Source organism: Oratosquilla oratoria, unplaced genomic scaffold (assembly GCF_046742065.1).
Source record: "Oratosquilla oratoria isolate Oo_2021 unplaced genomic scaffold, ASM4674206v1 SCAFFOLD55, whole genome shotgun sequence".
Lineage (NCBI taxonomy): Eukaryota > Metazoa > Arthropoda > Malacostraca > Stomatopoda > Squillidae > Oratosquilla > Oratosquilla oratoria.
In genome coordinates, this window is record NW_027467719.1 from 1,271,832 (window position 1) to 1,295,155 (window position 23,324).

Sequence of the window (23,324 nt, forward strand, 5' to 3'; positions counted from 1 at the left end):
ACGTTCCGAACGGCCGAACGTAACGTGAAAAGGAACATAAGTTGTTCCTGTACGTTCCAGTAATCTATGACCGTTCATACTGTACTATACATCCATAAATTCTATTACTGTATCTTATAAAACACTCCTAAATCATTAATTATAAACATAACACTGTAAAATAATAACATTGATATCAAATAATTTAAATTCAAGTAACATAAAGTGAGATGGTGGAGAAAGGGGGAGGGGGAGGGGGAGGAGGAGGCAAGGCACGTTCAGTCTGTTGTTTGTGCCATGTAAACAATGGACGCAGCGTCATGCGTATCATTTGAACGTCTCGTACTACGGAGAGCGCGCTAAACTAAAAAATTCACCAAAAAATATATATATATATATATATATTTTCAGTCAGTTCAAACGTAACATCGAAAAACGTAAAACGAATGAACGTAAGTAGAGGAGCGTCTGTATATATATATATATACAAAGTAGACCACGTGGAAAAAGAAACTAACAAAGCAGAGCGCTTTCGTATATTACATCTTCACTTTTGCACTGAAGATGTAATATATGAAATGGCTCTGCTTCGTTAATGTCTTTTTCCAAGTGGTCTACTTTGTATAAGTGAACACACATACCCGTGTTCTTATTGGCATATTATATATATATATATATATATATATTTATATACACACACAAAGAAATAAGAGGACAAATAAACCTAGACATCAGAAAGTCACACAGGCCAAAATACACAAGGTAAATGATTTCTCACACAAAGAGGGAAAAGTACCACAAGGTTGGAAAAATGCAAATATTGTACCAAAATTCAAAGGAGACAGAGAAAACCCAACCAACTATAGACTGGTCTCCCTTACAAGTACTATAGCAAAAATGTGTGAAAAAGTTATCAAAACTAAATGGATTAAACACTTGGAGGACAACAAAATATTAAATCCAAAACAATTTGGATTTAGAAGTGGAAGATCATGTGCCACAAATTTAATATATTTTTATTCAAGATAGAAATAATTCAAAAAAGGGATGGATGGGCAGATTGTGCCTTCTTAGATTTACAAAAAGCATTTAACAAAGTACCACACAAACAGCTACTAAGAGAAATTGAAACAATAGGTGGAGTACAAGGAAAGTTATTGGAATGGGTGAAAGATTTCTTGAATGGGAGAAAAATGAGGGTGGTACTCAGAGACAAGAACTCAAATTGGGAAGAGATGATAAGTGGAGTCCCACAATTCTCTGTATTGGCTCTGAAAATGTTTGCCATACATATAAATGACATGGATGAAGGTGTGGAATGTTATGGGAACTTCTTTGTAAATTTTTTGAATAACCCACTGTCGGAGAAACAAAGCAAAAGAAACAGACAAACTGTATATTTCGACCACTATTGTGGTCCTCTTCAGCAGATAGGTACAAGGTAAGATGTACAAGAATATATACAGTGAGAGAGGTACAAAGTGGGAACAAGGGGAGGTGGCTCAAGTCACATGTCCGAGGTGGGGCGGACTCGGGAATGGTAACAATTTATTCACAGCATAAGTTGTTATACAATCAGGTGACCATTGCCCTTCTGATGTGTTGAAATTTGGCAAGTTTTTGATATGGAAAGATTCGACTATCTTTCTCCTAAAGCTACAATTGGACTTATAAATTATTTCTGGTTTGTTCCAATCTATGCGGTGATCCTTTGTTGATGTATGGAGGAAGACCGCGGAGTTGTTTTGTGCATACCTAACAGAGTTTTTGTGCTCTTTTACTCTGGTATTGAAGTCCCTACCAGTTTGACCCCAGTAAACCTCATTACAATCTTTACAAGGTAGTTTACATATTCCAGGGTTGTTATCTGATTTGGGTCTATGATGTATGTTTACTACTTTATGAAATTTTTTATTAGGATAGTTGAAGACCAATTTGATTTTATCTTGTGGACATTTTAGAAGCTTCATCCAATAAATGGTTGTATGGGATCTTTATACATTTATTGTCCCAATTGTGCTGGTTCTTAGTTTGGGAAGAGTTCTTATAATGGCTGAGTTTTGCCTTGCTAAGAGCTTTTGTCAACAACCAATTTGTATAACCTAATTTGCTCAGTTGTAAGTTTATTGTTTCTAATTCTTTATTTAAAAATTGAACGCTACAAATTCTTAATGCTCTTAAATAGAGGCCCGAAGCAACACTTAGTTTAACCCTTTCTGGATGGTAACTAAAAAAAATGTAAATAGCTACCAGTATGCGTGGGCTTTCTATATACTGTGAAATCCAAATGTCCATGACCTTTGATCACTAATATATCCAGAAAGGGAATGCTGTTATCTTCTTTCCATTCAACTTTAAATTTTATACTTGGTGACAAATTATTAAGTTTGAAATGAAAGTCATTAAATGGTTAGGACTTGGTATCTGTTTTGCCATGAAACCTTGTAAACATCAGGCCCTTGATTATATTGTTGGTTTTGACAATTTTTTGGCTTCAAATGAATATGATAAGGACTTACTATGCTTAAAAGGTGTTTTGTTACAAGGTATTATGAATTGTTTCAGTGAAGGATGCGGTTTACCTAAACGCTACAAAACTGCAATAGAAAATCTCTCTAGACGTAAAGATGTCATCATCACTATGGCCGATAAAGGGGGTAAAATAGTAATTATTAATGAATCAGATTATAATTCGAAAGTATTTGACCTATAGAGGACAGAGACTTATGAACAGCTGACCAAAAACCCACTTAAAAGCACAGTGACTGATTTCAACAAACAAGCACGGAAGATAGTTGGAAATGAGTTTTTCAATAATAATTCTCTTGTGATCAACCCTCAGTTACCTAAGTTTTACGGTCTCCCTAAAATTCATAAAGAGGGAACCCCACTTAGACCAATAACAGGAATTCGTGCACAAACAGACTGTCAAAATGGCTCACACGTTTACTTTCGCCATTTGTGGGTACTTTTTCCAATTCACATATCAAGCATTCTGAGGATTTCATCAATAAAATCAAGCACCACAATATACCTGCTAATAGTAAATTACTAAGCCTCAACATAGTCTCTCTCTTCACTAGCATCAATACATACATACATACATATACCAAGGCTTTTTCTCCCTTACAAGGGGGGTAGCCAAAAAGAAAAAGGCATAATATCATTCCCACCCATTCTATCCCTGAATACACTCCACACCCCTCCACCCTCCCTCTTATCTTAGCACCTCCTGAATGACGGGTCATCCCTGCACCTTGTCCACTGCCCTGGGTCACAAGCAGTGTCGCAAGACACAGCACATCCACAGCAAGGCCGCGACCCCCCCTCTCCGTCCCCCCATTGCATAAAATGAGAGGACGGGGAGAAATCCCTTTGGGCTGCGTCAAATTTTGCTCACACATACTACCTCACCCCCCATCCACCCGCCCATTCCACCTTATGCAATCACAACATCATCCATATACAACCATTCTCCATTCACCCCTGTCTTCTGTCCTCTCCCGTCCTTCCTCAACAGACATTCCCCTCTTCCCCAAAGCCCCCTTCACCCCATCCATCCACCTCATCCTAGGACGTCCCTTCATGTTCACTCCCTCCAAATCTGCCTTCCACACCTCTTTTACTAGTCTTTCTTCACTCATTCTTTCCATGTGTCCAAACCATCCTAATATTCTTTCATCAACCCGATCTCCCAGCTCCTTTTTCACCCCTGTTCTCCTTCTCACCTCCTCATTTCTCACTCTATCTAGCCTAGTAACCCCCATCATACTTCTCAGACACCTCATCTCAAACACATTCAAACTCCTTCTCTCTTCTTCTCTTATGTTCTATGTTTCTGCCCCATACAGTGCTGTTGGCACAACCACTCCTTCATACAGTCTCCTCTTAGCATCCATTCCCAAATGTCTATTCCTCATTACACTCTTTAATCCACCAAGGCATTTACTCGCTTCTCTCAATCTACATTCTACCTCCACCTTCACTCCACCTTTCCCTGCCACATTTGCACCAAGTATCTAAAACTATCCACTTCCTCCAGTCGCTCTCCCTTAATGCTCACTTCCAATCTACTGCCACTTTCACCCCTTGTACATTTCATCACCTTACTTTTACCCACATTTATCTTTAGCTTTCTTCTATCACATACTCTCCCAAACTCTGCCACCAACTTCCTCAATCCCTCCTCCGATCCTGCCACAAGCGCAGTGTCGTCCGCAAACAACAGCTGGCTCACCTCCCACTTTTCTCCATTTTCTTTAACCATCTCCAATCCCTTGCATTTACCTCTCGTACCACCCCATCCATGTATAAGTTGAACAGCCAGGGCGACATAACGCATCCTTAACGAAGTCCCATCTTTACCTCAAACCACTCACTCTCTCCATTTCCAATCCTGACACAAGCTCTACTACTCTCATAAAAACTCATGACAGCTCCCAGAAGCTTTCCTCCTATCCCGTATATCCGCATAACCTCCCACAGTCCCTTCCTGTCTACCCTATCACAAGCCTTTTCCAGATCCATAAAAGCCAAAAAAACATCCTTCCCCTTTCCTATAGCTTTCTCACATATCTGTCTTACCACAAAGATCTGATCTACACAACCTCTACCTGTCCTAAATCCACACTGTTCCTCACCAATTACTCCTTCTGTTCCTCTCCTAATCCTCTCAATCAAGATCCTCCCATAAGCCTTCCCAACTACACTTAACAAGCTAATCCCTCTGAAACTACTACATTCACACTTGTCCCCTTTTCCCTTGTAAAGAGGAACTATACAGGCACTCCTCCAGTCCTCCGCCACTCTACCCTCTCTCCAGCAAACATTAAATAACCTCACCAACCAGTCCACCATCACTGTACCTCCCTTTTTCAGACATTCTGCATGGCATCCATCCAGACCAGGTGCCTTACCTGCTTTCATCTTAACAACTGCCTTCACCTCATCCTTCCTTATTTCTCCTCCATTCTCCTCATTCATCACTCTCATTTTCTTCGCACTTCCCACTGCAGCAATCTTTCCTTCCCTATCCTCCTTCACATTTAGCAACTCCCTAAAATATTCTGCCCATCTTCCCCTTACTGCCTTCTCTTCCATTATCATCTCTATATCTGCACCTTTTACCTTTTCTTCTCTACTTGATTCGCCTCCTCTTCCTCTCTTAATTTCCTTCCAAAACATCTTTTTTTTTTACATTCAAAATTTTCTGTCAAATTCTTACCCCATTTCACATCTGCTCTCCTCTTTGCAACCTTTACCTTTTGCTTTACTTCTCTTTTCTTTTCTTTGTACCTCTCATATGACTCCCTCGTCCTCTTTTGTAACCAATCTGTGAATGCTCGCTTCTTCTCTTCTACAACCTTCTTTGTTTCCTCATCCCACCATTCACTACCCTTTCTTCTATTTCCCCCTGTCCTTCTTGTTCCACACACCATCCTTGCACACTTTAAGACTCCCTCCTTGAACCATCCCCATTCCTCCTCCACACCCAGCTCTACTCTACCCTTTACTCCCTCACACTCCTCCTTCAGCTTCTTTCCGTACTCCTTCTCCTTTTCCTTCTCATTCAAAGAGTTCACTCTAAGAATCTCCCTACCTTTTGTCCCTTTCTTCTTCCTCCATCTATCCTCCACTTTCAACTTACCTTCCACCAAAAAATGATCTGATATTCCCCCACCCTCTCCCCTTAGCACATGTACATCCTTAACTCTTCCTATCATAATCCTATTTACCACTTCATAATCCATTAGCGCTCTATCTACCACCCTTCCCTCCACCACCCTCTCCCATGTGTACTTATGCTTGACTTTCTTCTGAAACACTGTATTTGCTATCATCAACTCTCTAGACACATTTCCACCATCAACTCTCCACTACGATTCTTTCCTGGAACTCCACATTTCCCAACCACTCCATCGATTAGACCATTTCCCACCCTAGCATTAAGGTCTCCCAGTACTATCACATTGACATTTCTTCCCAAATCCTCTATGCACTCATTTAAATCTATCCAAAAGGCCTCCCTTTCTTCTACACTCTTCTCACTGCCAGGCCCATATGCACTTACAAAGACCCACATCTCCTTTCCCAGTTTCACCTTCATCCACATTATCCTTGAGGAAACCTTCCACTCCACTACCCATTTACCTATCTCTTCACTTACTAGAATAGCCACCCCTTCCCTCCCTCCCCCTCTCTTCACTCCTGATAACCTCCCACTTACACTCCCAAACTTACACTCACCCTTCCCTTTCAACTTAGTTTCACTCAAAGCCAACACATCCATCTTTCTTCTCACAAACATACTACCTATCTCTTCCCTTTTACTCTCATCTGTACCACATCCACACACATTAAAAGACCCAAACTTTAGGGTGCTGGTCCGAGGACTTCCAGCCCCTCTTATGCCTTCTGTTTTTCTTTTAGGAATTTCCCCTGTGGGGCTACAAGGAGAAGGATGCCTAGTCCCAATCCCCGTCCCTTTCTTCTCGCCTCTTACGATCTAAGTGGGAATACTTGGTGGCAGTATTCTTTTCCCCCACCACAGGGAATTCCATCACAGAAAAGGAATACTCAGAGAAATGGTACAGGACAGTAACAAGGGGTTGGAGGACAGCATAACGGAGGGACAGTCGTAGTATAAAAGTGTCATCATTTCTCTATGAACAGAGTTTTCCTCTATCATAGACAAAATGATGTGTGGCTCTGGTCCGTTGGGGTGCCCCATATAGACCCTAAAGTATCAACTGCATGCTACTTTGCCACAATAACAAGCAGCCAATACCCCAGACGTCAATACAGATGAAGTATTAAATTTCTTGGAAACCAAACTTCATCCATACCAAGAACAATTTCCTTTGCCTATTCCTAAAATCTTAAAATTAATCAAACTTTGTATCTCCCCAGTACTATCTAATCTTTATATGGATATTTCGAAACTGTGTTGCTACCAGACATAAAGCCACCTGACATGATCTGGTTTAGATACGTTGATGATATTTTTACGTTTTTGGACGATAGTTGGGGACCATTTAATGACTTTCATTTCAAACTTAATAATTTGTCACCAAGTATAAAATTTAAAGTTGAATGGGAAGAAGATAACAGCATTCCCTTTCTGGATATATTAGTGATCAAAGGTAATGGACATTTGGATTTCACAGTACTGGTAGCTATTTACATTTTTTTAGTTACCATCCAGAAAGGGTTAAACTAAGTGTTGCTTCGGGCCTCTATTTAAGAGCATTAAGAATTTGTAGCATTCAATTTTTAAATAAAGAATTAGAAACAATAAACTTACAACTGAGCAAATTAGGTTATGCAAATTGGTTGTTGACAAAAGCTCTTAGCAAGGTAAAACTCAACCATTATAAGAACTCTTCCCAAACTAAGAACCAGCACAATTGGGACAATAAATGTATAAAGATCCCATACAACCATTTATTGGATGAAGCTTCTAAAATGTCCACAAGATAAAATTAGATTGGTCTTCAACTATCCTAATAACATTTTTCATAAAGTAGTAAACATACATCATAAACCCAAATCAGATAACAACCCTGGAGTATGTAAACTACCTTGTAAAGATTGTAATGAGGTTTACTGGGGTCAAACTGGTAGGGACTTCAATACCAGAGTAAAAGAGCACAAAAACTCTGTTAGGTATGCACAAAACAACTCCGCGGTCTTCCTCCATACATCAACAAAGGATCACCGCATAGATTGGAACAAACCAGAAATAATTTATAAGTCCAATTGTAGCTTTAGGATAAAGATAGTCGAATCTTTCCATATCAAAAACTTGCCAAATTTCAACACATCAAAAGGGCAATGGTCACCTGATTGTATAACAACTTATGCTGTGAATAAATTGTTACCATTCCCGAGTCCGCCCCACCTCGGACATGTGACTTGAGCCACCTCCCCTTGTTCCCACTTTGTACCTCTCTCACTGTATATATTCTTGTACATCTTACCTTGTACCTATCTGCTGAAGTTTGTCTGTTTCTTTTGCTTTGTTTCTCCGATACTGGGTTATTTAAAACATTTTACGGAATGTGCTACTACATTTTCGACTTGTTCTTTGTAGATGATGCGAAACTAATAGAGAGTAAATACAGAGAAAGATTGCAAATCTTTACAAGAGGACCTGGACAAAATCTGGAAATGGAGTCAAAAGAATGAAGTGAATTTCAACATCAAGAAATGTAATATAATGGAATTTGGAAAAAGCAAAAACAGAATATCAGGATAATACACAACTGGTACAAAGGAAATTAAAGAAGTCAACTCAGAAAGGGACCTGGGAGTAACTATCACCAATGACACGACACCAGACAAACATATAATGAATTAGTTGGTGAAACTTTCAATTTATTAAGATCAATGAAAGTGGCTTTTGACTACATGGATGAAGAAATGGTAAAGAAAATATTAGTTACATTGATAAGACCAAAATTGGAGTATGCTGCAACACCGAGTACAAAAAAGAACACAAAGAAATTAGAAAGACTTCAAAGAGCAATGACAAATGTGGCACCAACACTCTCCAATTTGACATACGAACAAAGATTGGACAAACTCGAACTATGTACTCTGGAACAAAAAAGAGAAAGGAGACCTGCTAACCATATACAGAATTATGAAAGGGATGGAAGTCCTTTAGAGATGACTTATGAAAGTGGGATAGAAGAAAAACCAGAGGACACGAAAAGAAACTTAAAAAGGGTAATTACAGAAGAGATCTGAAAAAGAATAGCTTCCCACACAGTGATAGCTGTCTGGAACAAAGTGAATGAAGAAACAGAGTGTGCAAAAACTATACAAGAATTTAAGGTTAAACTGGATGCTGAAAGATACAAAAGTGGGTCACTACAAGCATAGCTCTCCTTCCATAAAATACAACTAGGTAAATACGCACACACATATATATATATATACATGTGTATATATATATATATATATATATATACACACACACACACACTTTTGTCAGATGGACGGCGAGGATTAGAGTTCTGAAGAAAAAGTGAAAATTTCATGGACCTCAACGCAAAGGAAGTACCTATTGTATTTACAGGGAAGGGGATAACTCGTGGTGTCATGGGAAAGTGAGGAAAAAGGAGAAGGGGAGGGATTACTGAGGGAAATGGAAGGAAATGAGGAGAGGGAAGACTTGGTCCAAGAGGCCAGGCGTCTTGTAAACAAACGAAGGACCAATGATTCTGGTGATGGGATTAACAAAATTGTAAAGATTAGAAATATAGATAAGAGCAGCACAATGGAAGGTGAGGATAATAATTTCCAGGGATTTAATGAGGGTGGGGGGGGATACCAACCTCCCCCGATTGAAAAGACTAGAGGAGAAACTTGATAAGATGATCGAACATTGGGAAGACAGGTTCGGTAATGTAACCAACATTGCGCAGAGAGTTGAAAAGTTGGAAGAACTAGAGAAGGCGAACAAAAATTTAACTAATGAAATAGAAGAATTAAAAAGACAGTTAAAAGAAGTAAAAGAAGAGAATGAAGAATTAAAGAGGAATAATAAAGACAATAAAGAGGCCATAGCAAAAGAAGCACAGGGTTGGAAAAAAATCCAGGAAAACAGTAAAGTTGAATTTACTGACATAATTAAACAGCAAATGAAAGAACAAACTGACTCAGTTATCAAAGTGATGAGACAGAAGGAGAATATAGTAAGAGACTTAGCAGATAAAAAGAAATGTATAATTATATTGGCGATGGAAGAGAAACATAACATAGATAGAACTTCAAGAATCAGTGAGAAAAAAGGAAAAGTAAGCAATTTACTAGAATTAGTTCAGGAAGATGAACCTGAAATAATGAAACAAATTGAAGAGATGTTTAGGATCGGAAAATATAGTACAGATAAGACCAGACCAATTAAGATTAAATTCAGGTCACAAACAACAGCAGAGAATATCTTAACAAAAACTGGGAAGCTAGCAGCAAGTGAACAATATAAAAAGGTATGGATAAAAAGAGAAATGAATAAAGAGGAAAGAGGAGGAAAAAATGAAAAGACAAGCTAAAAAAAAAAAAAAAGAAACGAGACCAGAACAGAGTCAGAAAAACAAGAATTCTACTGGAGAGTAGTGAATATGAAAGTGAGGAAATGGACCATAACAGAGAGAAACAAAAAAGAAACAGAGAATACAATGGAAATAACAAAGTTAAGAGTGTCCTACACAAATATAGATGGATTAATAACAGGACTGAATGAACTGAACGAGTATCTGAAGGAAAAAGAACCGGACATAATGGGAATTGTTGAGACAAAATTAAAAGGTCCACTACCACCCAACAGCATAGGACACAATGCATATAATTATTGGATTAGAAACAGAGAGATAAAACAAGGGGGTGGAGTTATGTTCCTGACTAAGAAGGATATAAATGTGAAGAGTGTCACATATGGAAAGAATAGAGATGATTATGATAGAAGTAGAAGACAGAGATAAGAAGAGCAGAAAGTTTGTAATAAACTACGTGCCCCCAAAAACAGCCTCGTGGGAAGAGAGTGAACATAAAAGTATGTTAGAAGACACAAGGATAACATTAAACAGGATAATGGAAGATGGAGGAAGAATAGTTATAATGGGCGACTTTAATTGCAAAGAAGTCTGCTGGGAAGAGATGATCGTAAAGGGTGGAGAAGACTCGTGGGGAAATGTTCTACTTGAGATGATTATTGACCACACAATGGATTCAAGAGAACACTAGGTATAGAAATGAAGAAGAACCATCGAGACTAGACCTAATAATCACATCAGAACCTGAAATAGGGGAAAAGATAGAATACCAGGCACCAATACGTAAAAGTGACCACATATTGATAGAACTAGAACTAAATGAGAAAAAATACATGAAAAGAAATTAACAATATAGAAAAGGAAGATTGATGTATGAAAACAAAATTGATAAAATAAGAGAATTCTTTCAAAATGAAAACTGGGAAAGAATACACAAAGATACAACAGTAGAAGAGAAATGGAATATTTTGACAAAAATTTATAAAAAAAAAAAAAAAAAAAGTGGAAAAGTATGTCCCAAGACAAAAACAAGAAAAAGAATATGTAAAGTGCTGGTACAACAAAAGTTGTAGGGAGTTAAAAGACAAAAGAGGAAGAGCTTGGACCAAATTGAAGAAAGACAAAAGACCTGAAAAATGGAAAATACCCAGTAAACATGGTTAAAATGGGCCGTTTCTGGTTTCCTTGCGGCATGTTAAGGCAGTTCGGGTTCTGTTTTGCCTTAAGCTAACTGTAACGGCGCCAGTTAAATGCTGCCATTTTATAACCGACTTTAAATTGTACCGTTATCATACCAGAATGCTGCCGTTTAATCATAACGTACAAATGGGCCAGTTCTGGCCCGGTTAAGGTAGATTGCAGTGTTTATAACGTTACATCTCGCGCCATTCCATCTAAGGAGATAACGTCCGAGCCTGTGATTGACTTAAGTGCGTTAAGTCTAGGTGTGCATTTGTTTTCTATGTTTGTGAGGTGTTGTTTGAAAGACATGGATGTATCGTATGTTACACCAAGAATTTTCGGTGTGTTTGTGTGTGGTATTAGAGTGTTGTTGATGTTGTTGTTGATGTTGTTGATGTTGTTGTTGATGTTGATGAGTGTTGTTGATGCACACCTAGACTTAACGCACTTAAGTCAATCACAGGAACAACATTTGGACAAAACAAAGAAACTAATATAACAATATACAAACAATGCATACGCTCAGTGATGAATTATGCGAGTCCTGCATGGGCTCCTAATCTCAGTGAGACACACCACAACACCCTTCAAATCATACAAAACAAAGCCCTAAAAACAATTACAGGCTGCACAAATACATCACCTACAGACCATTTACACCATGAAACAAAAGTCCTCAAAGTCAAGGACCACCTCGACATGAGAGGCACACAAACACTTGCTGCAGCCACCACAAACACATCACACCCGCTACACTACATAGCAGAACACCCACACACACACCAAGAAACATTAAAACTACACCCAAAGACCTTTATTACGCACAGATACTCTCTTCTCTTCCTCCACAACCACCAAATACCAGCCTCCGGAAACATATTCATAATCATATCACTCACCGCTCCATTAACACACTGAAAGACAACACACTGCTGCATGCCAGACCCCCTGATATCCACCCTTCTGAATCCTCTCTCCCACGAAAGGACAGAGTCCACTTGGCCAGACTGCGATGCGGTCACCACCCAGCACTTCTAAGCTACCAGAAGAGGCTGGACGACTGTGTTGTGAACAGCTGCCCAGGATGTAACACTTCACCCCATACCATACAACACATAATGGAAGACTGCATTATACACAATCATGCACGCAAACAACACAACATACACTCTATAAAGGATTTGTGGGAAAACCCAGTTTCGGCTGTGGCCTTCCTTGGGGAGACGGGACTGCTCGGACAGACAGTCTAGGGAACGACAACAACAACAACAACGTCCGAGCCTTCGAAGCATGCTCCGAAGAGTGTTTTTTTCACGGGCTGATATATTTTTCATTTTGCTGTGTCGATTCCACTTTTTATTACCAAGTAACAAAGCAATGACATAACATATACATTATAGCATAGTGATTACATTTCAGTGGCAGTGTAACCGGACGGGTGTAACTAACTGTTACGTTACTCCATCCTGGTCACTTATAACACAGAAAATGTTTAAGGATGTCCGCTGCCAAACGCCTCTAAGTTTTGTTTGTTTATTGTCCTATTCAATCTACTGTTTCTCTTGGTACACTCTTACACTATTCTATTTCCTAGGCATCGTCTCTGGGAGTACACCGCTCCCAGCCCGTGCATGCCGTTATAAACCTCGGAAGTTGCTTGGGGAGTTGCTATGTTCGCATAACTGAATTCTTTATGTGAGCTGGGTTTACTTCGTCACATCTTATATTTTAATTTACATAATTAGTTTATAATTTAGTCTGACAGCCAGACTATAATATATATATCCAGGGGTGGTTCGTCAGTATACGTAATAATGTGTTTATTGGTGTGTGGTCGCGTGTGCATGTTGTGGGAAAATGCTTGTCTCAGCTTATTTTCCCAGGAAGTGTCTAGGCGTCGTATAGTCTGCCGGCATAGTGTGAGTGTGGGAGTGAGTGGAGGTGAGTGGGTTATATGACTGAGTGATGTATTACTTGTTTATGGGGCGTATACATATCGCTCTCCCCCTGGGGTTAGGTGGCTCCCGGCACCGATGGAACAAGGTTTACAAAAGTATATATACATAGGTAATACATCGAGAAAAAGTTTCAGAGACACAAAATCCTGTGGGGTTATAAATGTGCAGATGGGGGGGTGTTGTTGAAGAGATTCTGAGATCCCAAGAGGGATCATGCACTGAAAATAGGGGTAGTGATGTTGTGTCTCAGAAGTGTAACGTTGTGTCTCACCAGATTACACTTTATATTGGGTTCACATACACTGTTTAATTCACTTTTTAAATGTTATTGTTTTTATGGTTTAACACTATCACTGTTGGGAGTGTTGTTTTTCTAAACACTGTTCTATGGTCAGTGTGGTGTGTCACCTTGCACTTGTTTTATCAAGCTATTGGGTGAGACACAAGAATAAACTTAATCTAGGTTTACAACAATTTGGGTATGGAGATGGAAAGGTTTTGGAAGGTGTTACTTCATGCAACAGAATATGATTATTATTATTAGTATAAAGAGAATGATTAAGAGGGAAAGGGCTGTGGAGGTATATGGAAGAATCCTATGATGTAAGTCGAATGAATCCATGTCTAGAGTGATTGATTTATTTAGTTGGTGTATTATGTCTATCTTGCTTGGAAGGATGGTATTGGGACTCTTGGGTAGGGGAGGGAGTATTAATTGGGTTATGGGACCTAGGTCGTGGGTCAAATTGAGGGTACCTTGGTCGTGGAGGTTATTGGGTAGTAGCATTGAGTTCATTGTGTAGATTTGGCAAATGTCAGGCAGTGTGATGGAGCCGTTGACCTTATGGTGGGTGGGTGGTTTACGGGGGCACATGACAGATACTAAGGTTGGATGAGGGAGGTATAGGAAGTGTTTATGTCCTACATGTGTATGGTGAATTTTGGTGTTGTCTGAGAAACGGAAATCACAAGTTTCGGTAAGATGTATTCGGTTGGTTGTAAGTTCTGAGAGGCAGGGTTGGGATTTAGTTAGTTGGAAATGGAAAGGATAGGCTGGACAGATGTGGAAGTTGGGTCGTGCTGTCTTGCAAGTTGTTATGGTGTCCGGTGATGTCAGTGTTAGCCACTGACCGTCGGTTGATTTTAAGATGGTAGAGGTTGGTAGGTTGAGGGTCATTGTTCGGTTTTGGTAAGGGTATGGGAAAGGATAGATTTCCCAAAGGGAGAATCTCTTGACAGGGTCCATCGGTATGTTGATTAAAATAAATTGTTGGAAGATAGTTGATGCTAGGATGGGGTAGTAATGTTGTATTTCGTGTTTGGAAAAGAAAGGGGTAAGTTGTAGTGTACTGTGGGCTCGTCGTAGTGTCTGGGTAAGCTGGGTTGGGGTGATCATTTGGGAGTCGACTACACCTGCATGGGCGTTCCAGATGTCTTTCTGTATGAGATTGGTATGGTCTTTGAGGCTATCTAGTTCTTTGTCTAGGTTATTTAGGTGATAAAGGAAGAAAAGGGCTGTTTGGGAATTTGTGATTTGAGACAACTGGGTGTTTGTGAATTGTGCAAGGTAGTTGTATTTGTCTATGACTGAATTTACAGAATCAGCGAGGAGATCTATGTTCTGTGAATTTAAGTCAATGAGTTTCCCTTGTTGTTGGAGTACTCTTGTTATTTTTCCTATGTGTGTATCCACTGTGTGGATATCTTGATCAGTAGCAGTTCCAAATAGGGATTTAGAGATAATGCCAACGAAATCGAATAGGCCTCTTTTGGTTCTTCTGGTGTTGATAGTGTCGTTGTCTGGGTCTGGAAGGTGGTATATTGTGTATTTTATCTTGTTGAGTTTACTTTGTAATGAGTTGACGTTGTGGTAGAGTATCTGTGAGGTCTCATAATTTTGGTGTGTGTTATTTGGTATTTGCCTATTTATGTTGTTCTGTATTTCTTGTATGTCATTTTGTAGTTTAGAAATTGGTTCTAGCAAGGATGTGGGTGAGATGCGGAGTTTCACCATGATGGAGTCTTCAACGCAGGCTGTGGTGCCGTGTTGGTGCACTATGGCGCCAGGCAAAAGCCTTGGGACGGAGAGGGCGAGGTGGACGATGAGTGGGATGAGTTGTAGAGATCTCATCTGTGGAAAGAGGGGTCGTGTCTGAGTGACTAAGGATATGTTTGTCTGACCCTCGCTAAGATTATATTGGTCGGAAGGGAGTAGAGAAGTTTTATAGATATGTGGAAAAGAGTTCTTATTGGAAATGGGCTATTTTAACCTCCACTGATAGATACATGGCGTCCTGCATCTTCATGGGCGAGAGCTAGAGTGCATGTTTAGTTGCGTCGACGCAGAGTCATGGGATGAGACTTGCGTATTGGTGATTGGTGTGTGTCTGTGATAGGTGGGTTGTGGATGGGAGGTGAGATTGGGTCGAGGTTCAGTTTGACCTTTCTCAACTTCTCTCCATGTATGGTGAAGGTGGATTGATCAGAAGGATCTGTTAGTAGGAAGACATTGTTAGGGAGTGAACTTGTGACTATGAAGGGGCCTAGGAATTTGGGTTTGAGTTTGTTTGTTCGACCTGAGTCCTTTATCATGACTGTGTCGTCGGGTGCTATGTCAAGTGGAATTGACCGTTTGTGTTGGTTAGTCTTTGTCTTTTCCTGGGCTTCTTTCAGGTTTGCTCTAACTTTTTTATAAATTGTTTGCATACCTCTTTTGATGCAGTGTGAGAGGTTATCTATGTTGTATAAGGGTGGGGGGGGTTGGTTGAATATTTGGTAGGGTAGGCGCATTGGTTGGCCGAAAATGATTTCATGTGGGGACATCTTTGTTGCGGAATTTATTGTGCTATTGATACTGGCTTGTACCTGTGGTAGCCAGTCTTCCCAAGTGTCCATGAGGTCATTGACCAATGGTCTGAGAATTTCTAGGACCTTGCGATTTGTTCGCTCAGTCAGACCGTTTCCCTGGGGGTGGTATGCAGTGGCAAATGTTTGGTCAATGTTGTAAAGGTGTGCTATTTCGCGCATCACTTCATTTTTGAATTCTGAGCCATTGTCAGATAACATTGTGTGTGGTATGTTGTATTTACAAAATATATTGTTGACCAGGGCTTTGGCTACAGTCTCTGCTGTTTTGTTTTGGAGTGGTATTAAGATTGTGTATTTAGTGAAATAATCTATTGCTGTGAGTACATAATTGGAACCTTGATGGCTCGTTGGCATTTTCAGTAGGTCAATGCCAAGTGTTTCCCATGGCTCAGCTGGGAGTGGGATGTCTTTAATGTGGATTTGTTTCGGGTCAGGGCCTCTGAATTGGTTACAAGTTACACAAGAATCTATGTGTGTGGTTATATCTCTTTTCATGTTAAGCCAGTAATATGTGTGTCTAGCAGTGTTTAGTGTCTTGTCTCTGCCCGAGTGGCCTCCCATTGCACTGTCGTGCAATATGTGAAGGACCTTGGGGACTAGGGCTCTGGGAATAACAGTAACCTCTCTTGTATTAATGGTTCTCCTTATGGCTCCGTCGACCAGATTGAGTTCCTCAATAGGGACAGGTGGTCGGGAGTGTAAGGGGGTTTGTGAGATGAGATGCTGTTTTATTGGAGACCATATTGGGTCACTGTCTGTTTCGTCCCTAAGTTCTCGCATGGGTATGCATGTGGTTTGGGTGATGGGGGTGATGTGAGTTTGTCTGCTCAAGCAGTCTGCCACTACGTTAGCTTTGCCAGCTAAGTATACGATCATGGGATCGTAATCAAGGAGAGTTGTTTTCCATCTAGCAATTCTCCCATGTAAGTCTTTGGAGTTAAAAAGATAGACTAGTGGTTGGTGGTCTGTTAGTATGGTAATCTTGTAGCCTAAAATGAGGTATTTAAAGTGTTTTAGTGCCCATATGATTGCGAGACCTTCTTTATGTGTTGTTGAGTAGTTATTTTCAGTTTTGTTGAGGACTCTACTTGCGTAGGCTATGGCGTGTTCTTTGCCATTGTCATCTTTCTGTTGTAGGACTGCGCCTATTCCTTTAGAGGAGGCGTCTGTGTAAAGAAAGAATTCTTTCTTCATATCAGGGAAAACTAGTACAGGGGCTGTGGTGAGTGCGTGTTTGAGAGTGTCGAAACTTTGCTGTTCTGCTTCTGACCATTGAAATGGCTCGCCTTTCCTTGTGAATTTGGTCAGAGGGGAAGCAATATCAGCAAAGTTTCGTATGAAGTGTCTGTAATAGGAGGCTAACCCAATGAAACTTCTTGTTTCATTAGCGTTTCTGGGGGTTGGGAAATTGTTTATTGTATCTATTTTATCTGTGGTTGTGTGAATCCCTTTTGCATCCACTTTATGGCCTAGGAAGGTGAGTTCCTTCATGAGGAATCTACATTTCTTTAATTGAATCTTTAATCCGGTATGTTTGAGACGTTTGATGACAATCTCTAAAGTGTTAAGGTGGTCTCTTTCTGTGGGGCTATATATAATGAGGTCGTCTAAATAGACGAATAATGAGATTCCTATCATGTCACTGAAAATGCGGGTCATCAACCTTTGTTGGGTTGAGGGGGGATTCTTAAGGCCAAAGGGCATACGTTCAAAGCGAAAATGTCCTTTGTCCGTGGAAAATGCAGTTACGGGTTTTGATTCCTCTGTTAGTTCGACCTGCCAGAAGGCTGACTTGAGGTCTATTGTGGAAAAAACAGAGTTCCCGTTGCCAATGCATTGTAGTAATTCTTGCATGGCGGGGAGGGGGTGTGGGTCAGATTGAGTTAGGTTGTTTATTTTTCTGAAATCAACAACAGGGCGTAAGGTTCCGTCTTTCTTAGGGACCAAAAAGAGGGGACTGTTCCATGGGGAGTCTGAATGGGAAATTACGCCTTGGTGTATCATCTCATGTACACTGTCATTGACTTGGGATTTCCTACTGTGGGGTATGCGGTAAGCGGGGGTGTATGAAGGGGGGGTGTTTGGGGGAATTTGGATGTGATGTTTGATTATATCACATTTGCCTAGTGATTCGCCTTCTAAGGCGACAGCTGATCTATTCCTCTGTAGGAGAGCTAATAGCTCGTTATGACTTTCTCCATCAGCTGATGTCGTGATTTGGTCTGGGGGAATAGGGGGGAGGGGTTGAGTTGGTCTTACTTGGTTGATGTGTTGCGGAAGTGGTTCCTGGATAGGGGAGTTATGGAGATGGACTGCGCAGATGTTTGTATTCTTCCTGATTTTACGGTGTTGTTCTGAGGTGTTTATTAACATAGCTAGTGTATGTTTATTTTCTGATATTGTGTCCCAGGAGGACTCAATGGTTATGTTGTTAATCCTGGACGTGTCTGAGTCGATTATGACGTCCTGATGGTCTATTGCACCGGGTATGTATAGTGGGACTGTTATTGAATGTCTAGGGGGTATGATGACTGTGTTAGACATCAGTGCCTTTGAGGTGACATAAGGGGGTGGTCGGAAGGAATAGCTGTTAGTGGGATTGGGAGTATTAAAGGAAGGTAGACATGAGAGATGTTGTGTGTCTGAGTCGGGTGTCTCAGGGACTGTTGATTCATTATTTACATCTCGGAAGGAGATTTTGTTAGTCTCAAAGTCTATCTTAGTTTTCCAAATCTTTAGTGAATGTAGTCCTATTATACCTTGTTGATCAAGGCTCCATTCATCAGCTATGTGGAAAGTTGTGAAACCTACTTTGTGATTGTTGACTTCAATATTTAAGTCTATGGTGTCGTGTAGAGGAATTGTGCTCCCTTCTATTAAGAGTCCTTCCATATTGGAAAATTGAATTTGGGGTGGGTCATTTAATGCTTCATACAGAGCTCTTGGGATGATGTTCAGGTTTGTTCCTGTATCAACCATCATGGCAACTTTAAGTTGGTCTAGGCTTACTTCTAGGGTGAGGTATTTGTGTTGTGTATGAGATATTCCTATGGTGGTTTGGTGTGTGAGGCTGGTACACGTTCCCCCAATCGTTGTTGAGTACTGGTTGTCGTGTTGGAGGGGGGTATTTGTCGATGGGTGGTGAATGGGTTGTTAGTTCTCTGATGCGGTTGTTGTTGTGTTTTCTGTAGGTAACACTCTTCGTTGGAGTGAGATGATGTTTGGTGTAGGTTGCAGTATTTGATTGGATGTGTTGGTGTAGGGAGGAGTGGGTGTTTAAAGTGTGGTTTAACTTGTTGTTTTTGCTGTGTCCAACACTGGGCATCTGTGTGGGAAAAGGTTCCATGAACTGAGCAAGGGATAGGGTGGGGTTGTACCTGTGTGTGTTGCTTTTGTTGTGTCCAACACTGGGCATCGGTGTGGGAGAAGGTTCCATGAACTGAGCAAGGGATAGGGTGGTGTTGTACCTGCGGGTATTGTTGTTGCTGTATGCAGTCTTTTGTGTTGTGACTGTTTGATGAATGGTAGGAGCACCACTTAGAAGGTTGTTCTTGATTGGTGGGAGGGGGTTGCTGTGAGTGAAGGCTATTTAGTCTGGGGAGATGGTTGGGGGTATCTAAGGATATATTGCAAGCATTCATGATATCTAAAATATAGGTATAAGCTAGAGGATTTCTAGTGTCTAGTTCCTTTTTGGAGGCTTCCTTTAAACACTTTGGAGGGAGTTGGGAGAGATAGGAAGCTATTTCAAGGAATGTTAGTAAGTGTTTTGTTGGCATTACATTTTGACCAAATTGATCAGTGTGAGTCCAAGGAGAGTTATTTTCTAGGTCTTCTCTGACCTCTTTCATTCCGTTTGCAATAAAATCCATTATGTTAGTAATGGAATGTGGTTGGACTCTAGTGTTATTGAGGAAGGTGATGAGGAAGGAAATGTTGTTAGGTTGTTTGTTATGAAAAACCTTAAGAAGGTGGTGTTTATATTCCTGATAAGTGATTCCAGATGCAACTAGGGTGTCTAGCATCCTTGCCTTTGAACGGCAAATGTCAGATGGGTTTATTTTCTGACGGCACAAATTTATTTTATCTGTATCTGAATATGTTATGTTCTTAGAGAAAAATAGATCACATGCTGTCAAGAAATCTGTAATGGATATTCCACTATCCTGGGAAAAGGTTGGGATTTCTGTGAGGGGGGTTATGGTTTGATAGTTGTTAATTATTGTTGGTTGAGTTAGTGGGTAAGGGTAATATTGTGGGTTTGGAGGAAGGTTAGGTTGTGGTTGGTGGTATGGTGTAGAGTGGGTTTGACCAGATGGGGTATGGGGGGAAGGAAAGGGGAAGTTTTGGTACTGCTGCTGAATGGGAGGGGGGTTATTATGTGTTTGGATATGGGGGTTGGATGGATTATGGTTTATAGGAGGTTTTGTTTGCATATTTGGAGGAGCAATATGAGGAGTTGGTTGGGTGGGTTGTTGTGGTTCAGATGGTTTGGAGATGTCTACTTGAGAAGGCTGGTTGAAAAAAGGTAAGACATCGTTCTCATAAAGAGGGTCTATTTGAGTATCTGCATTGGGATTAGTTTTGTCAGGATTATTTAATTGGTCATTGGTTAACTGTTTAGAGGTATTGTCAACCTGTGGATATAGGTAAAAATGGTCTGGTTTGTCATTGCCAATTAAGTCTTCTGTGTGTATTTCCTCTTTGTCACTGGATATATCATGTTGTTTGTCTTCTCTAGACTTTGAGAAGACGCTATGTAAACTTTGTTTAATTTTGGATCTGGTGGCAAAGGCCATGTTGTTAAGTCATGTATTAGTTAATAGTTAGTTTTGATTGTACTCTAAGAGAAAAAAAAAGGGAGTTGTTAAAATATGAATAATAGGTATATAATAACTAAGGGTATTATGTTATGCTTAGATATGGGAAGGGGGATATAGTAATGGGATTACAAAATCATAAAAATATATGTGTATGTATATATATAAAAAAAAATGGAATTAATATTATATAATAAGGAGTTAATTTTGTGATATTATTCTTATAATAGGATTAATTATGGTTGTTCATAAAAAAATTACAGCAGTAAAGTAGGTTACATTGATAAAAATGTATAAGTTCTATGTAAATATTGAATTTTTAAACATATAAGAGCTATTTGTTTAAACAAGAATTACTTAACTAGAAGAATGTGGAATTAATATTATATAATAAGGAGTTAATTTTTGTGATATTATTCTTATAATAGAATTAGTTATGGTTGTTCATAAAAAAATTACAGCAGTAAGGTAGGTTACATTGATAAAAATGTATAAGTTCTATGTAAATATTGAATTTTAAACATATAAGAACTATTTGTTTAAACAAGAATTACATAATTAGAAGAATGCATATGCAGATTAAAGGGTATTACTTAATGATAATTTTTTTGGAGAGAAAAAAAAAACTTCTAAATGACAATATGCTAATATAGTGCGAGATTACATACTCGTTGTATAGCTAAGGTGTACGTGCGTAGGTATCTAAGGGCGTAAGGGTTACCTTAATACCGTGCTTTGAAGCAAGTTTTTTTTTTTTAGATGTTGTGGTTCTCGGTGGAACGTGACACTCGGATGAGTGGTGGTGGTTGAGCGGATGAGGTGGCTGTTACGCGAGTCAGTGCGCAGCCGGTGTGAGTCCTCTGGGGCGGGTGAGGTCAGTGCTCAAGCGAAGGAAGTCCAGAGGGCTCGGTGAATTGATGTTCGCATAGAAAAAAAAAATGCGAGTATCAGGTGTGGTTTGGAGTTGGTAATGTATGATTATTATCACTGGAATATATTGGTGTTAAATATAAGGATTGATGTTACCTTTATAATGTTGATTATAGTAGTGGGAGATCAGCCTGTGACGATTGCCCGTGAATAGGGAGTGTAGACCAAGTTCTTGTTCTTGAGACGGGTTTGAGTGGACGGGTTTGAGGTTCACCGTAGTAGGTACACCGTAGTCTCTTCGAAGTAGTAGGTTGCGGGAGTGCTGCCACCAGTAATATGTAACCGGACGGGTGTAACTAACTGTTACGTTACTCCATCCTGGTCACTTATAACACAGAAAATGTTTAAGGATGTCCGCTGCCAAACGCCTCTAAGTTTTGTTTGTTTATTGTCCTATTCAATCTACTGTTTCTCTTGGTACACTCTTACACTATTCTATTTCCTAGGCAACGTCACTGGCAGAACACCGCTCCCAGCCCGTGCATGCCGTTATAAACCTCGGAAGTTGCTTGGGGAGTTGCTATGTTCGCATAACTGAATTCTTTATGTGAGCTGGGTTTACTTCGTCACATCTTATATTTTAATTTACATAATTAGTTTATAATTTAGTCTGACAGCCAGACTATAATATATATATCCAGGGGTGGTTCGTCAGTATACGTAATAATGTGTTTATTGGTGTGTGGTCGCGTGTGCATGTTGTGGGAAAATGCTTGTCTCAGCTTATTTTCCCAGGAAGTGTCTAGGCGTCGTATAGTCTGCCGGCATAGTGTGAGTGTGGGAGTGAGTGGAGGTGAGTGGGTTATATGACTGAGTGATGTATTACTTGTTTATGGGGCGTATACAGGCAGCAGTTTGTTTGGTAATGATTTTATAGCGGGTCTGTTGCATTAAATTTCCTTGGGTGAGAGATAATGTGTAAGTCTGGCACTTTATCAGTTTATCAGACACTGGGCCTATAATGTTGTAAGCTATCAATGCCAGCTTAAGTAAATTTTATTTTTATTCCTGAATTTTGAAATTAGGTTAAGCAATATTATCATGTATAGTGTTGTTTATTAAAAGCCTCTAGGCCTAACAGTTATTAAAAACAATTCTACACCTACACTAGAATAATTCTATTATTAATATTACTAAACTAGTAGGCCTATAGTCAAAACATCTCAACCACAGCCTTTTTTATATCAGTTGTGGGCTCTATTTGATACTACTTGTTACTGTTACTAATACTAGTGAGTTGTGTTGGGTAAGGCTAGAGCTCTACTTATAAATTTATTGTTAGGTATAATCACTGAAGCATATCTGAGTTATTTGTTTATTGTGCTGTATAGAGCTGTATAAAATAATTCAAGTATTAAACAGGTTCAGTGATGGTGGACTGGTTGGTGAGGTTATTTAATGTTTGCTGGAGAGAGGGTAGAGTACCGGAGGACTGGAGAAGTGCCTGTATAGTTCCTCTTTACAAGGGAAAAGGGGACAAGTGTGAATGTAGTAGTTTCAGAGGGATTAGCCTGTTAAGTGTAGTAGGG

General features: G+C 39.8%; 1 protein-coding gene and 1 long non-coding RNA gene across 2 annotated transcripts in view; both read right to left on the minus strand.

The window, feature by feature from the left end:
* The window catches only part of LOC143023683 (uncharacterized), a 754,159-nt gene that overhangs the window by 567,467 nt on the left and 163,368 nt on the right, over window positions 1–23,324 (minus strand). The window lies entirely within an intron of this gene.
* Window positions 12,840–22,632, minus strand: LOC143023705 (uncharacterized). The gene is made up of 2 exons (XM_076182315.1): window positions 21,587–22,632; window positions 12,840–15,308 (listed from the first exon to the last, which is right to left on the minus strand). The coding sequence occupies exon 2, from the start codon at window positions 15,306–15,308 to the stop codon at window positions 13,686–13,688; it is 1,623 nt and encodes a 540-aa protein (XP_076038430.1). The 5' UTR covers window positions 21,587–22,632; the 3' UTR covers window positions 12,840–13,685.